This window comes from Staurois parvus, unplaced genomic scaffold, assembly GCF_062004578.1.
Source record: "Staurois parvus isolate SC_StPar_1 unplaced genomic scaffold, SC_StPar_1.0 ptg000449l, whole genome shotgun sequence".
NCBI lineage: Eukaryota > Metazoa > Chordata > Amphibia > Anura > Ranidae > Staurois > Staurois parvus.
The window spans coordinates 479,017-494,178 of NW_028318245.1; the positions used below are offsets into that span (position 1 = coordinate 479,017).

The following is a 15,162-nucleotide window of genomic DNA, read 5'->3' on the forward strand; positions in this document are numbered from 1 at the left end:
ACATTTACTGGTGTGGTTACAAACATGGTGAAGGCAAGAGAATGGTCCAGGAAGACAAGAGAAGAGGTGATTTCTCTTCACAGGAAGGGCAATGGCTATAAGAAGATTGCAAAGATGTTAAACATACCAAGAGACACCTTAGGAAGCATCATTCGCAAATTCAAGGCAAAGGGCACTGTTGAAACGCTACCTGGTCGTGGCAGAAAGAAGATGCTGACTTCGACTGCTGTGCGCTACCTGAAGCGTAGAGTGGAGAGAAGTCCCCGTGTGACTGCTGAGGAACTGAGAAAAGATTTGTCAGATGTGGGTACAGAAGTTTCAGCCCAGACAATAAGACGCACACTGCGTAATGAAGGCCTCCGTGCCAGAACTCCCAGGCGTACCCCCTTGCTGTCTCCAAAGAATAAGAAGAGTCGACTGCAGTATGCCAAAAGCCATGTGGACAAACCACAAAAGTTGTGGGATAGTGTTCTGTGGACTGATGAAACAAAATTAGAACTGTTTGGGCCCATGGATCAACGCTATGTTTGGAGGAGGAAGAACAAGGCCTATGATGAAAAGAACACCTTGCCTACTGTGAAGCATGGTGGAGGGTCAATCATGCTTTGGGGCTGTTTTGCTTCTGCAGGTACAGGGAAGCTTCAGCGTGTGCAAGGTACCATGAATTCTCTTCAGTACCAGGAGATATTGGATGGAAACGTGATGCAGTCCGTCACACACCTGAGGCTTGGGAGACGTTGGACCTTTCAACAGGACAATGATCCCAAGCATACCTCCAAGTCCACTAGAGCATGGTTGCAGAGGAAAGGCTGGAACATTTTGGAGTGGCCATCGCAGTCACCAGACTTAAATCCGATTGAGAACCTCTGGTGGGACTTAAAGAAAGCAGTTGCAGTGCGCAAGCCTAAGAATGTGACTGAACTGGAGGCCTTTGCCCATGAAGAATGGGCGAAGATACCCGTAGATCGCTGCAAGACACTTGTGTCAAGCTATGCTTCACGTTTAAAAGCTGTTATAACTGTAAAAGGATGCTGTACTAAGTACTAAGATTGAATGTCACTTGGGGGTTGAATAAAACTGATAATGCTGTGAGCACAGAAAAGACATTTGTGGTTATTTCATTATAACTGTTATGTTATATTTGTCTGACCTACAAGTGCCTCTTTAATGTAAATGTAAGCAAGATGACTGAATGATCAAAAGCAATGTCAAACTGGCCAAAACACTCAATTTCAGTGGGGGTTGAATAATTTTGGCCACAACTGTAAGGGGGGATATGATCTCCATGTATAATACATAAGGGGGATATGATCTCCATGTATAAATACATCAGTGGTTCATATAGTGAACTCAGTGTAGTCATTCCCCCTGAGGTCATCACAGAGGACAAGGGGGCACGCTTTACGTCTGGAGGAAAAGAAATTTAATCTCCAAACACGGAAAGGTTTCTTCACAGTGAGAGCTGTGAGACTGTGGAATAGACTCCCTCAAGAGTTGGTTGTGGCCAGCTCAGTGTATTGCTGTAGGAAAGTCCTGGATTCTTTCTTGGATACACAGAATATACCTGGATATAACATTTATAGGGAAAGTTCATCCAGGGAATATCCGATTGCCTCTCGGGGGATCAGGAAGGAATTGTTTCCCCTGCAGGAGCAAATTAGATCATGCTTTGCTGGGGTTTTGTTGCCTTCCTCTGGATCAACTGTGGGTGTAAGATTATAACTTTTCTTTTTTTTTTAATGGTTGAACTGGATGGACTTTTGTCTTTTTTTCAGCCAGACTAACTATGTAACTATATATTCTTTAACAAAGTATTTTTTTTTTCATGTAATCTTCCATTTACATTTTTGTTTTTTGATTCTATAAATGCTCTTATTTATGAATTTTAAAATAAATGTGTTTCAATGTTTGGATATTATCATTGGGGCCAGTAATTTTGGAGGCTCTACATATTGTCAGTGGAATGCAGAGACAGGAAGTGATGTCACATGCACAAATTTCCGGTTCAGAGGTGAGTCGGGAGGAAGCTGAGAGAAGACATTGCTGGGACTGGCAGCAGAGGAGGTAATAGGATCTGATTTTCTATTTACACCCAGTAACCCCCCCCCCCCCCCCCGTCATGTTTGTCCTCTACCTCCATCGTCATGTCCGTCCTCTTCCTCCATCATCACCGTGATGTGTTTTATAATAGATGTCAAAGCTACAACCTAAATATCCAACCGTCCATCCAGAGCCTCTGGTTTATAGACCGGATACGTCCTAAATATAGAACCATTTATCCAACCGTCCATCCAGAGCCTCTGGTTTACAGACCGGATACGTCCTAAATATAGAACCATTTATCCAACCGTCCATCCAGAGCCTCTGGTTTATAGACCGGATACGTCCTAAATATAGAACCATTTATCCAACCGTCCATCCAGAGTCTCTGGTTTATAGACCGGATACGTCCTAAATATAGAACCATTTATCCAACCGTCCATCCAGAGCCTGTGGTTTATAGACCGGATACGTCCTAAATATAGAACCATTTATCCAACCGTCCATCCAGAGCCTCTGGTTTATAGACCGGATACATCCTAAATATAGAGCCATTTATCCAACCGTCCATCCAGAGCCTCTGGTTTATAGACCGGATACATAATAAATATAGAACCATTTATCCAACCGTCCATCCAGAGCCTCTGGTTTACAGACCGGATACTTCCTAAATATAGAACCATTTATCCAACCGTCCATCCAGAGCCTCTGGTTTATAGACCGGATACATCCTAAATATAGAACCATTTATCCAACCGTCCATCCAGAGCCTCTGGTTTATAGACCGGATACATCCTAAATATAGAGCCATTTATCCAACCGTCCATCCAGAGCCTCTGGTTTATAGACCGGATACATCCTATATATAGAGCCATTCATCCAACCGTCCATCCAGAGCCTCTGGTTTACAGACCGGATACGTCCTAAATATAGAGCCATTCATCGAACTGTCCATCCAGAGCCTCTGATTTATAGACCGGATATGTCCAAAATATAGAACCATTTATCCAACCGTCCATCCAGAGCCTCTGGTTTATAGACCGGATACGTCCAAAATATAGAACCATTTATCCAACCGTCCATCCAGAGCCTCTGGTTTATAGACCGGATACGTCCTAAATATAGAACCATTTATCCAACCGTCCATCCAGAGCCTCTAATTTATAGACCGGATACATCCTAAATATAGAACCATTTATCCAACCGTCCATCCAGAGCCTCTAATTTATAGACCGGATACATCCTAAATATAGAACCATTTATCCAACCGTCCATCCAGAGCCTCTGGTTTACAGACCGGATACGTCCTAAATATAGAACCATTTATCCAACCGTCCATCCAGAGCCTCTGGTTTATAGACCAGATATGTCCTAAATATAGAACCATTTATCCAACCGTCCATTCAGAACCTTTGATTCATGGACCGCATACAACCAATACATAAATGTTTTGTCTAGGGTTGCGTATTAGATTGAATCCTGTGTTTTCTTCCAGTTGCATTGAATTGATACACAAGGCCTGTTGTATAAGAAGCTATATGAGATGTCAGAACTATGGAGGAACTCCGTGCAAAAATGATTCATCTGAGTACAGTCCAGATAATTCTCAGCTTATTATATTATTATATCTATAGGAAGACGTGTCCTGTATAGACCACATCAACAAGAATGGACAAGGGCAAAATTCTCATGACTGACTGGATAATAAACCTAACCCTGGAGATCATCTACCTGCTGACCGGAGAGGTGAGGAGGATTCTGGGAGGTTACATGACATTACTCTTGTCTTATCTGATTGGAGAGGTGAGGAGGATTCTGGGAAGTCTGTATTGATATTGTTTTTTTATGTCTGGATTTCAGGATTATAAAGTAGTGAGAAAATTTTCTGGTGAACCAATAACACCCAGCAGATGTCTTCATGGAACATCGCCCATCACAGTGTCTCCACCTCACTGCTTGACAACAGAGGGAACCAGTGCCCAGAAGATTCTAGAAGTCACCAAGAAGATGATGGAGCTGCTGACAGGAGAGGTGAGCGGTGCCGGGAATTCTGGGACATTCTCCAGTAACAGACAAGGGATGTGTCTGGATGGTGACTGTATCATTGTGTGTGTCAGGTTCCTATAAGGTGTCAGGGTGTCACTGTCTATTTCTCCATGGAGGAGTGGGAGTATTTAGAAGGACACAAGGACCTCTACAAGGACGTCATGATGGAGGATCAACAGAATTTCAGTGATCTATTATCGGGAAAAAAAGTATTTCACTTGAAAAAGATGATAATGAACCTCATTCTGGAGATTCTTGAGCTTCTGATTGGTCAGGTGAGAAATTCTGGGATTTAGCATCACTCTTGTCTTTATTTAAGAACATACTTTGATGACCAGAGGGGTGGGAGGATTCCAGGTTTTTCATATTTATTATATTAAAATATAGGATTGCACAATAGTAAAAAAGCCATCTGCAGAGCATAACACAACGAGGAGAGACCACTGTGTGCCTCCGAACCTGACCAACAGCCAGGCCTCCATTTTTAAGCGTTCTTCTTTCCTAAATAAGCAACAAGTTCTAGACGCCATCAAGAAGATGATGGAGCTGCTGACCGGAGAGGTGAGCAGTGCTAGGAATTCTGGGACATTCTCCAGTAACAGACAAGGGATGTGTCTGAATGGTGACTGTATCATTGTGTGTGTCAGGTTCCTATAAGGTGTTGGGATGTCACTGTCTATTTCTCCATGGAGGAGTGGGAGTATTTAGAAGGACACAAGGACCTCTACAAGGACGTCATGATGGACAATCAGCCGCCCCTCACATCACCGGGTAAGAGGAGACTTTATTGGAAAGGAAAGAGCAGTACGGAGGCTCCACCTAGATCCCCCATCATCTGATAAACACATAGAAACAATGGATTCAGTCAGTGTGTGTGTTTCCTACAGATGGATCCAGTCATGGGAACCCACCAGAGAGATGTCCCCGTCCTCTGTATTCCTGGGATTCCACACAAGAAGGTCACACCATCCCCAACCAGCATCAGGTAAAAGAGTATGAGCTATAAGAGGACATTCTTCTGTGTAATCTCGTTTATTTTTACAAATGTTTTTGTCATCTTTGGTGTTCAGGATGAAGAAGTGAAAGACATCAAAGTTGAGGTTAAAGTGGAAGAAGAAGCAAGGGGAGCTCAGCAGTCTATGGAAGAGAGGGAGATGATTATGAATAGTAAACAGAAGGAATCTTCTCTTCATATAAACACAAGTAAGTAAATGTACAAACAGTTCTTTGTGATGTGAGTAGAAAAATTATATATGTCTACTAAACTTATAGAAAAAAAATAGTAAACCCTACAAAGGGTCCATCTCCATTCCTCAATATAACGTCATGTTCCCAACAAATGAGGAGGAGATACTGGACACCATATGAAAGGTCCATCTCCATTCCTCAATATAACGTCATGTTCCCAACAAATGAGGAGGAGATACCGGACACCATATGGAAGGTCCATCTCCATTCAATATAACGTCATGTTCCCAACAAATGAGGAGGAGATACTGGACACCATATGAAAGATCCATCTCCGTTCCTCAATATAATATCATGTTCCCAACAAATGAGGAGGAGATACTGGACACCATATCAAAGGTCCATCTCCGTTCCTCAATATACCGCCGTCATGTTCCCAACAAATGAGGAGGAGATACTGAACACCGTATGAAAGGTCCATCTCCATTCCTCAATATAACATGTTCCCAACAAATGAGGAGGAGATACTGGACACCATATGAAAGGTCCATCTCCGTTCCTCAATATGACGTCATGTTCCCAACAAATGAGGAAGAGATACTGGACACCGTATCAAAGGTTCATCTCCATTCCTCAATATAACGTCATGTTCCCAACAAATGAGGAGGAGATACTGGACACCATATAAAAGATCCATCTCCGTTCCTCAATATAATATCATGTTCCCAACAAATGAGGAGGAGATACTGGACACCATATGGAAGGTCCATCTCCATTCCTCAATATAACATGTTCCCAACAAATGAGGAGGAGATACTGGACACCATATGAAAGGTCCATCTCCATTCGTCAGTATAACATCATGTTCCCAACAAATGGGGAGGAGATACTGTACACCATATGGAAGGTCCATCTCCATTCCTCAGTTTAACGTGATCTGGTTTGGACTCGTAGTTTGGTGTCATAATTGCTCCCTATACAATACCAGAGCTTTCTGAATCTGTTAAGTTCCGTACCATCATGTATGACTCCTAAATGTAAGACATAAAACATTCCTATAACATTTTCCAGCAGATGAACATTGCGCACAAAGCCGGAACACCTCTAAGGGACACTTAATTTCATCTCCAGATCATAATGCAGAAGATGATGTCTTCACAGAACCTTCTCCTGAAGATCACCCCATTACTCATAATAGACATCACAGACTTCACCATCTGGGGAGATCAATGGACCCCTCTAGTCCCAAGGAATCTTCTCATGAATCACAGACTGTTACTCCAGAAAGACTTCTAAAATCTCAGAGTGCGGATAAATCTACAGATCCATGTAATTCCAAGGAATGTCCTTCAAGCCATGAAGGAGTCCTCCTAGGAAGGCATTCATTCAGTCAAAACAGAGACCTTCTAATTCATCGGAGAAGTCACAGGAGCGAGCGTCCTCATTCATGTTCAGAGTGCGGGAAATGTTTCACACAGAAAGGGAGCCTTTTTATACATCAAAGAATTCACACAGGTGTGCGTCCTTTTTCATGTTCAGTGTGTGGGAAATGTTTCACTGCGCAAGGAAACCTTCTTAGACACGAGAGAAGTCACACAGGTGAGCGTCCCTACTCATGCACAGAGTGCGGGAAATGTTTCACTGATAAAGTAAACCTTCTTCTGCACCAGAGAAGTCACACGGGTGAGCGTCCTTTTTCATGTTCAGAGTGCGGGAAATGTTTTAGTCAAAAAGGAAACCTTCTTCAACATCAGAGAATTCACACGGGTGTTCGCCCTTTTTCATGTTCAGAGTGCGGCAAATCTTTCACTACCAAAGGAGAACTTCTTCAACATCAAAGAAGTCACATGGGTGAGCGTCCTTATTCGTGTTCAGAGTGCGGGAAATGTTTCACTGCAAAACGGAACCTTCTTAGACACCAGAGAAGTCACACAGGTGAGTGTCCCTATTCATGTCCAGAATGCGAGAAATGTTTCACTCAGAAAGTAAGCCTTCTAAAACACCAGAAAAGCCATACAGGGGAGCGTCCCTTCTCATGTTCAGAGTGCGGGAAATCTTTCATTACCAAAGGAGAGCTTCTTCAACACCAAAGAATTCACACAGGTGTGCGTCCTTATTCCTGTTCAGTGTGTGGGAAAGGTTTCACTGCGAAAGGAAGCCTCCTTAAACACCAGAGAACTCACTCAGGTGAACGTCCTTATTCATGCTCCGAGTGCGGGAAATGTTTCACTGACAAAGGAAACCTCGTTCAGCACCAGAGAAGTCACAAGGGCGAGCGTCCTTTTTCATGTTCAGAGTGCGGGAAATGTTTCACTACAAAAGGAGAACTAGTTCAGCACCAGAAAATTCACACGGGCGTGCGTCCTTATTCATGCTCGGTGTGCGGGAAATGTTTCACGGCGAAAGGAAACCTTCTTAGACACGAGAGAAGTCACACGGGGGAGCGTCCTTATCCATGCTCAGCGTGCGGTAAATGTTTTACTGCGAAAGCAAACCTTCTTCAGCACCAGAGAAAGTCGCACAGTTGAGCGTCCTTTTTTCGTGTTCGATGTGCGGGAAATGTTTTTTTAAAAAATTTGCTCAAAACCAGAGAATCTACCACCAGAAGTGCAGTTTTTTGTGCTCAGGGTGTGGGAAATGTTTTTAATATGAAAGGAATCTAATTGGATGTTCCAATGGTGAGATCCATTTCTATGGTTCTTGGCCCTCCCACATTGGGTTGTCCTCATTCCTTTTTGCATTCTCCAGAAGGTTGCATAAAAGTGAAGCGGGGAGAGTAGGAGCCCCTCGTAATGGGCTCAGTGGTTATGTAGACCCGGAGACGGAAGACAGAGAAGAAAACCGGAGAATGATTCTAAACCCTACGAGTCTCAGATTCCTCGAGGGTGGGGCCTATTACTGAAGGCTGGTTAAGTATGGGAAACTATGGACAACTTTCTTTTTTTAATAGGTTGCTATTTGCTGCTACACATCATTGGTGTTTTACTGAAGAAGCTGGCTGTTCATTGGTCCAGCCCAGGGCCTAGACAAGGGGTGGGCAGGAGGGGCTGCTGCCCTGAGCACAATGGTTTACTGTAGGGACGGGGGCGCCTTCCTCCGTGGGTAGGGAGTGGGACAAAGGGTCCCCAAAAACTTGCACATCGTGAATGGTGGGCAAGGGGTGGGACAAGGGAAGGGCAGGAGGGGTGGCAGCCCTGGGCCTAAAGGTTTACAATAGGGACGGGGGCGCCTTCCTTCTGTGACAAGGCTGGGTGTAGGATCAGTGGGTAGGGGGTGGGACAAAGTGTCCCCAAAAACTTGCACATCGTGAATGGTGGACAAGGGGTGGGCAGGAGGGGCGACTGCCCTGGGCCCAAAGGTCTACTCTAGGGATGGGGACATCTTCCTTCTGTTACAAGGATCTTCTAAGCTGGCACATCATGAATTGGGGGGGAGGGGCTCAGTTTTGGCAACTTTGCCCCGGGTACTAGATGACCCTGTCCCGGCACTGGGTGACCCAGTCCAGGCACTGGGTGACCCTGTCCAGGCACTGGGTGACCCTGTCCCGGCACTGGATGACCCTGTCCCGGCACTGGATGACCCTGCTCCGGCATCGGATGACCCTGCCCTGGCACTGGCTCACCCTGTCCCGGCACCAGCTCACCCTGTCCCGGCACCGGATGACCCTGTCCCGGCACCAGCTCACCCTGTCCCGGCACCGGATGACCCTGTCCCGCCAATGTATAATTATTAATATCTTTAATATCATTTGTTGCTTTATTTATACAATATTGGATTTCGTTTTTCTCATTCATTCTGATTTTCCAAAATAAACAAAAATATCCACACTTTCATATTGTGAGTTGTTTCCTTTTTTTTTTTTTTTTTTTACAATCGACCATAGCTATTGGATGATTGGTGATTGGAATGCGCCCATGCAGCTCTGGGCACGTCAGAACACAGAACGTCCTGTGGGCTGGCACAGGTTCATCCCCCAGGGTGTGATTGGCCAAGGCCTAAAGTTCCGCCCCCCCATCCACATTTAAATAAATTGAGGACCCTGAGATATGGACGGCATGATTCCATTTTTTTATTCCACAGTGAAGAGCCAATCGGGTGCCTTTTTGTTTTTCCTGTAACTCTTTCTTCTCGGTACATATTTTATGCTCCGCCCACCTTCAGGATATTAAATCGTAAAATGAATAAGTGACTTCCGTGTACTAAGCTGGGGCCCGGATCTCCGGAGATCGCTGGATTGTAGTGTCTGTGCGCTCGGTCTAAGTTCATTGCCAATCTGTAAGCAATTGCACTGCGTGATGACAGATTGTAAAGTAGGAGATCTGTGTGTGGTGGCCCAGCAGACCAGTGTGTGGACAAAACTGTTGGGTGGTGGGCAAGCTACTGTTTTTTGTGTGTCTGGTGTGGGGGGGGGTATGTGGGGGAGGGGTGTGTCAGGTTGGGATGTGTGTGGGAAAGGGATGTGTGTGGTTGGGTGTGTTTGGTTGGGGTGTGTGTGGGGGGGTGCGTCTGGTTTGGGGTGTGTGTGGTTGGGTGTGTCTGGTTGGGGTGTGTGGGGGGGAGGGGTGTGTCTGGTTGGGGTGTGTGTGGGGGTGTGTGTCAGGTTGGGATGTGTGTGGGGGTGTGTGTCTGGTTGGGATGTGTGTGGGGGAGGGGTGTGTCTGGTTGGGATGTGTCTGGTTGGGGTGTGTGTGGGGAAGGGGTGTGTCTGGTTGGGTGTGTGTAGGGAAGGGGCGTGTCTGGGGAGGGGTGTGTCTGGTTGGGGTGGGGGAGGGGTGTGTGTTGTTGGGTGTGTCTTGTTGGGGTGTGTGAGTCTGGTTGGGGGGGTGTTGGGGAGGGGTGTGTCTGGTTGGGGTGTGTGTGGGGGAGGGGTGTGTCTGTTGGGGTGTGTGTGGGGGAGGGGTGTGTGTGGGGGGTGCGTCTGGTTGGGGTGTGTGTGGGGGGGAGGGGTGTGTCTGGTGTGGGGGAGGGGTGTGTGTAGGGGATGGGTGTGTCTGGTGTGTGTGTGTCTGGGGAGGGGTGTGTCTGGTTGGGGTGTGTGTGTTGTTGGGTGTGTCTGGTTGGGGTGTGTGAGTCTGGTTGGGGGGGGTGTGGGGGAGGGGTGTGTCTGGTTGGGGTGTGTGTGTGGGGGAGGGATGTGTCTGGTTGGGGTGTGTGTGGGGGAGTGCGTCTGGTTGGGATGTGTGTGAGGGAGGGGTGTGTCTGGTTGGGGTGTGTGTGGGGGGGAGGGGTGTGTCTGGTGTGGGGGAGGGGTGTGTGTAGGGGATGGGTGTGTCTGGTGTGTGTGTGTCTGGGGAGGGGTGTGTCTGGTTGGGGTGTGTGTGTTGTTGGGTGTGTCTGGTTGGGGTGTGTGAGTCTGGTTGGGGGGGGTGTGGGGGAGGGGTGTGTCTGGTTGGGGTGTGTGTGTGGGGGAGGGATGTGTCTGGTTGGGGTGTGTGTGGGGGAGTGCGTCTGGTTGGGATGTGTGTGAGGGAGGGGTGTGTCTGGTTGGGGTGTGTGTGGGGGAGGAGTGTGTGTGGTTGGGTGTGTCTGGTTGGGGAGGTGTGGGGGAGGGGTGTGTCTGGTTGGGGTGTGTGTGGGGGAGGGGGGTGTCTGTTGGGGTGTGTGTGGGGGAGGGGTGTGTCTGGTTGGGGTGTGTGTGTGGGGTGCGTCTGGTTGGGGTGTGTGTGGGGGAGGGGGGTGTCTGTTGGGGTGTGTGTGGGGGAGGGGTGTGTCTGGTTGGGGTGTGTGTGTGGGGTGCGTCTGGTTGGGGTGTGTGTGGGGGGGAGGGGTGTGTCTGGTGTGGGGGAGGGGTGTGTCTGTCTGGGGAGGGGTGTGTCTGTTGGGATGTGTCTGGTTGGGGTGTGTGTGGGGAAGAGGTGTGTGTGTGTGTGTGTGTGTGTGGGGGAGAGGGGTGTGTCTGGGGGAGGGGTGTGTCTGGTGTGGGGGAGGGGTGTGGACAGTGGAAGAGTGGTGGACCTCGGGGTTCTGGCTTGTAGGATAGCTGGAGGAATCCTAGAAGGGTGTGCCAATTGCTAGACTGCTCCCCAACCCTTAGAGTGCACCAGATTGTATGTAAGATTCGTATCTAACTGTGTGTGGTCAGCCGGCTGGAGTGGAGTCTCCTTCTAGTGGTGGGCAGAGGTAGGGTATCATGGCCAGTCTTATATGCTCAAAGTAAGCCCCCTTAGTTCCCTCTTTACCCGTGTCACGGACCACGCCTCGGTGAGCTGGTCGCTGTGGACGTGCGTTTACCTGTGACGTGCAGATTTTATACTCTCCACAAGGAGGCGGTTCTACGTACTGCGAGTGCAACACAGAGGAAGGAAGTGATGCTAAGCACAGAGCGGAAGTGGTTCAAACAGGAAGTGATGTCAGGAACAGATAGGAAGTGAAGTCAGATATAGACAGGAAGTGATGTCAGATATAGACAGGAAGTTCTGGGTGAGAGGTGAGTCGGGAGGAAGTAGAGAGGAGACATTGCTGGAAGTGGCAGCAGAGGAGGTAATAAGATCTGATTTTATATTTCCATCCAGTAACATCCCCCCCCGTCATGTCCATTCTCTTACTCCATCATCACGTCCATCCTCTTTCTCCATCGTCACGTCCGTCCTCTTCCTCCATCGTCATGGCCGTCCTCTTCCTCCACTGTCATGTCCTCTTCCTCCATCATCATGTCCGTCATCTTTCTCCATAGTCCTGTCCTCTTCCTCCTTCATCACGTCCTGTCCTCTTCCTCCACGTCTCATCCTCTTCCTCCATCGTCACGTCCGTCTTCCTCCTTCATCACGTCCCGTACTCTTCCTCCACCGTCACGTCTCATCCTCTTCCTCCATCGTCACGTCTCATCCTCTTCCTCCATCGTCACGTCTCATCCTCTTCCTCCATCGTCACGTCTCGTCCTCTTCCTCCATTGTCACGTCCCGTCCTCTTTCTCCATCGTCACGTCCCGTCCTCTTTCTCCATCGTCACATCAGTCATCTTCCTCCACTGTCCCATCCGTCCTCTTCCTCCATCATCACGTCCCGTCCTCTTCCTCCACCGTCACGTCTTATCCTCTTCCTCCACCGTCACGTCTTATCCTCTTCCTCCATCGTCACGTCCCGTCCTCTTCCTCCATCGTCACGTCCCGTCCTCTTCCTCCATCGTCACGTCCCGTCCTCTTCCTCCATCGTCACGTCCGCTTCCTCCATCGTCACGTCCCGTCATCTTCCTCCATCATCCCGTCCTCTTCCATCATCGTCACATCCGTCTTCTTCCTCCATCTTCACGCCCGTCCTCTTCCTCCATCTTCACTCCCGTCCTCTTCCTCCATCTTCACGCCCGTCCTCTTTCTTCATCTTCAAGCCCGTCCTCTTTCTTCGTCTTCAAGCCCGTCCTCTTTCTTCGTCTTCAAGCCCGTCCTCTTTCTCCATCTTCAAGCCCGTCCTCTTTCTCCATCTTCAAGCCCGTCCTCTTTCTCCATCTTCAAGCCCGTCCTCTTTCTCCATCTTCAAGCCCGTCCTCTTTCTCCATCTTCAAGCCCGTCCTCTTTCTCCATCTTCAAGCCCGTCCTCTTTCTCCATCTTCACGCCCGTCCTCTTCCTCCACCTTCACGCCCGTCCTCTTCCTCCACCTTCACGCCCGTCCTCTTCCTCCACCTTCACGCCCGTCCTCTTCCTCCACCTTCACGCCCGTCCTCTTCCTCCACCTTCACGCCCGTCCTCTTCCTCCACCGTCTCGTCCGTCCTCTTCCTCCATCGTCACGTCCGTCCTCTTCCTCCATCGTCACGTCCGTCCTCTTCCTCCATCGTCACGTCCGTCCTCTTCCTCCATCGTCACGTCCGTCCACTTCCTCCATCGTCACGTCCCGTCATCTTCCTCCATCATCCCGTCCTCTTCCATTATCGTCACATCCGTCTTCTTCCTCCATCTTCACGCCCGTCCTCTTCCTCCATCTTCACTCCCGTCCTCTTCCTCCATCTTCACTCCCGTCCTCTTCCTCCATCTTCACTCCCGTCCTCTTCCTCCATCTTCAAGCCCGTCCTCTTTCTTCGTCTTCAAGCCCGTCCTCTTTCTCCTTCTTCAAGCCCGTCCTCTTTCTCCTTCTTCAAGCCCGTCCTCTTTCTCCATCTTCAAGCCCGTCCTCTTTCTCCATCTTCAACTCCGTCCTCTTTCTCCATCTTCAACTCCGTCCTCTTTCTCCATCTTCAAGCCCGTCCTCTTTCTCCATCTTCAAGCCCGTCCTCTTTCTCCATCGTCACGTCCGTCCTCTTCCTCCACCTTCACGCCCGTCCTCTTCCTCCACCTTCACGCCCGTCCTCTTCCTCCATCGTCACGTCCGTCCTCTTCCTCCATCGTCACGTCCGTCCTCTTCCTCCATCGTCACGTCCGTCCTCTTCCTCCATCGTCACGTCCGTCCTCTTCCTCCATCGTCACGTCCGTCCACTTCCTCCATCGTCACTGTGACGTCTTGTATCTTCTGAAGAAGAAGAAGGAGAGAGAGATGAATGAGATATACGACTGCCCTTGTGGGAGACCACAGGTCAAACAAAAAGAGAATCTGAGGTTCGGATGGTGGTGCTTATGCCTGGTACATCCCGTTGTCTTTCAAATCTTAGACTTTCCCCATTAAGTCTACAATAGAGACAGAAAATTCCTAGTTTAAGAGAAATGAGGAGTACCAAAGGAGATAATGGGACCAGGTCTCCACACCAGGGGCAGATTTCAGTTCCCTCAGTCTCCACACCTCAGAGTCTCCTTTTATCTCCTTTGGTACTATCCATTGCTTCTAAAGTAGACCTCAGTCTCCACACCTCAGAGTCTCCCGTTATCTCCTCTGGTACTCTCCATTCCTCTTAAACTAGACCTCAGTCTTCACACCTCAGAGTCTCATGTTATCTCCTCTGGTACTCTCCATTCCTCTTAAACTAGACCTCAGTCTTCACACCTTGGTGTCTCCCATTATCTCCTCTGGTACTCCCCATTCCTCTTAAACTAGACCTCAGTCTCCACACCTCGGAGTCTCCCATTATCCCTTCTGGTACTCCCCATTCCTCTTAAACTAGACCTCAGTCTCCACACTTCGGAGTCTCTCGTTATCTCCTTTGGTACTCCTCATTCCTCTTAAAGTAGACATCAGTCTCCACACCTTGGAGTCTTCTGTTATCTCCTCTGGTATTCTTCATTCCTTTTAAACTAGACCTCAGTCTTCAAAACCCAGAGTCTCCACACCTCGGAGTCTCCCGTTATCTCTTTTGGTACTATCCATTCCTCTTAAACTAGACCTCAGTCTCCACACCTCAAAGTCTCCGATTCCTCCTAAACCTCAGTTTGCACACCAAGGACAGAGTTTTGAGAGGAACCTTGAACAACCTCATCACAAGCCTGTGCACAGTGTGTGCCCTCTCAACCCATTTCACTTCCATCTGATGTCTGCCATGAGGGTGAGGGGTACTTCCAACCTTGATCAGTGCAGAGACTGTTGCCATCCTGTGTCCCAAGGCTGGATATCCCGGTAAAGACTAATACAGAGACTTGGGCCACAATCTGGAGCAGGCTAGCAGCTGGAGCTGTAGTGTGCTTGTCCTTAGCAGAGCAATGTGCTCAAGATGGCATTGGGAGTTAGGGATAGGGCGTTACTATACACATATGCATGTGTTGCGGGAGCTGCGCCAAAATCTCCTTAGCCTGTTGAAAGTGGCGAATGCTAGGCCATGGTGGCAACAAACTGTTCCCTTGCAACACACGGCTCATAGCTTAAAGGTATTCTTGCCACTCACCCCTCTGTGACCTAAGCAGGGGCCAAAGGATTGGCTTGTGTGTAGGAATGGTAAAGGTGGAACCCTTCAGGGTAAAGGGTAGAGCCCTAAATTCATCACACCGGTGTACTGGTTCCTTCCAAGGGAAGAACCCACTAGGTGAAGACTCCCT

The 15,162-nt window shown here is 48.4% G+C and overlaps 1 protein-coding gene across 1 annotated transcript in view; it reads left to right on the plus strand.

Annotated features, from left to right (window-relative positions):
• The first annotated feature begins 1,832 nt into the window (after nucleotides 1-1,832).
• Nucleotides 1,833-15,162, plus strand: part of LOC149453203 (uncharacterized) — a 301,843-nt gene continuing 288,513 nt past the window's right edge. Inside the window, exons 1-4 of the mRNA XM_089688609.1 lie at nucleotides 1,833-3,786; nucleotides 3,901-4,071; nucleotides 4,158-4,361; nucleotides 4,474-4,647. Of these exons, the coding sequence (XP_089544735.1) occupies nucleotides 3,709-3,786; nucleotides 3,901-4,071; nucleotides 4,158-4,361; nucleotides 4,474-4,647 (627 nt within the window). The 5' untranslated portion in view covers nucleotides 1,833-3,708. The remainder of the gene's footprint in view (nucleotides 3,787-3,900; nucleotides 4,072-4,157; nucleotides 4,362-4,473; nucleotides 4,648-15,162) is intronic.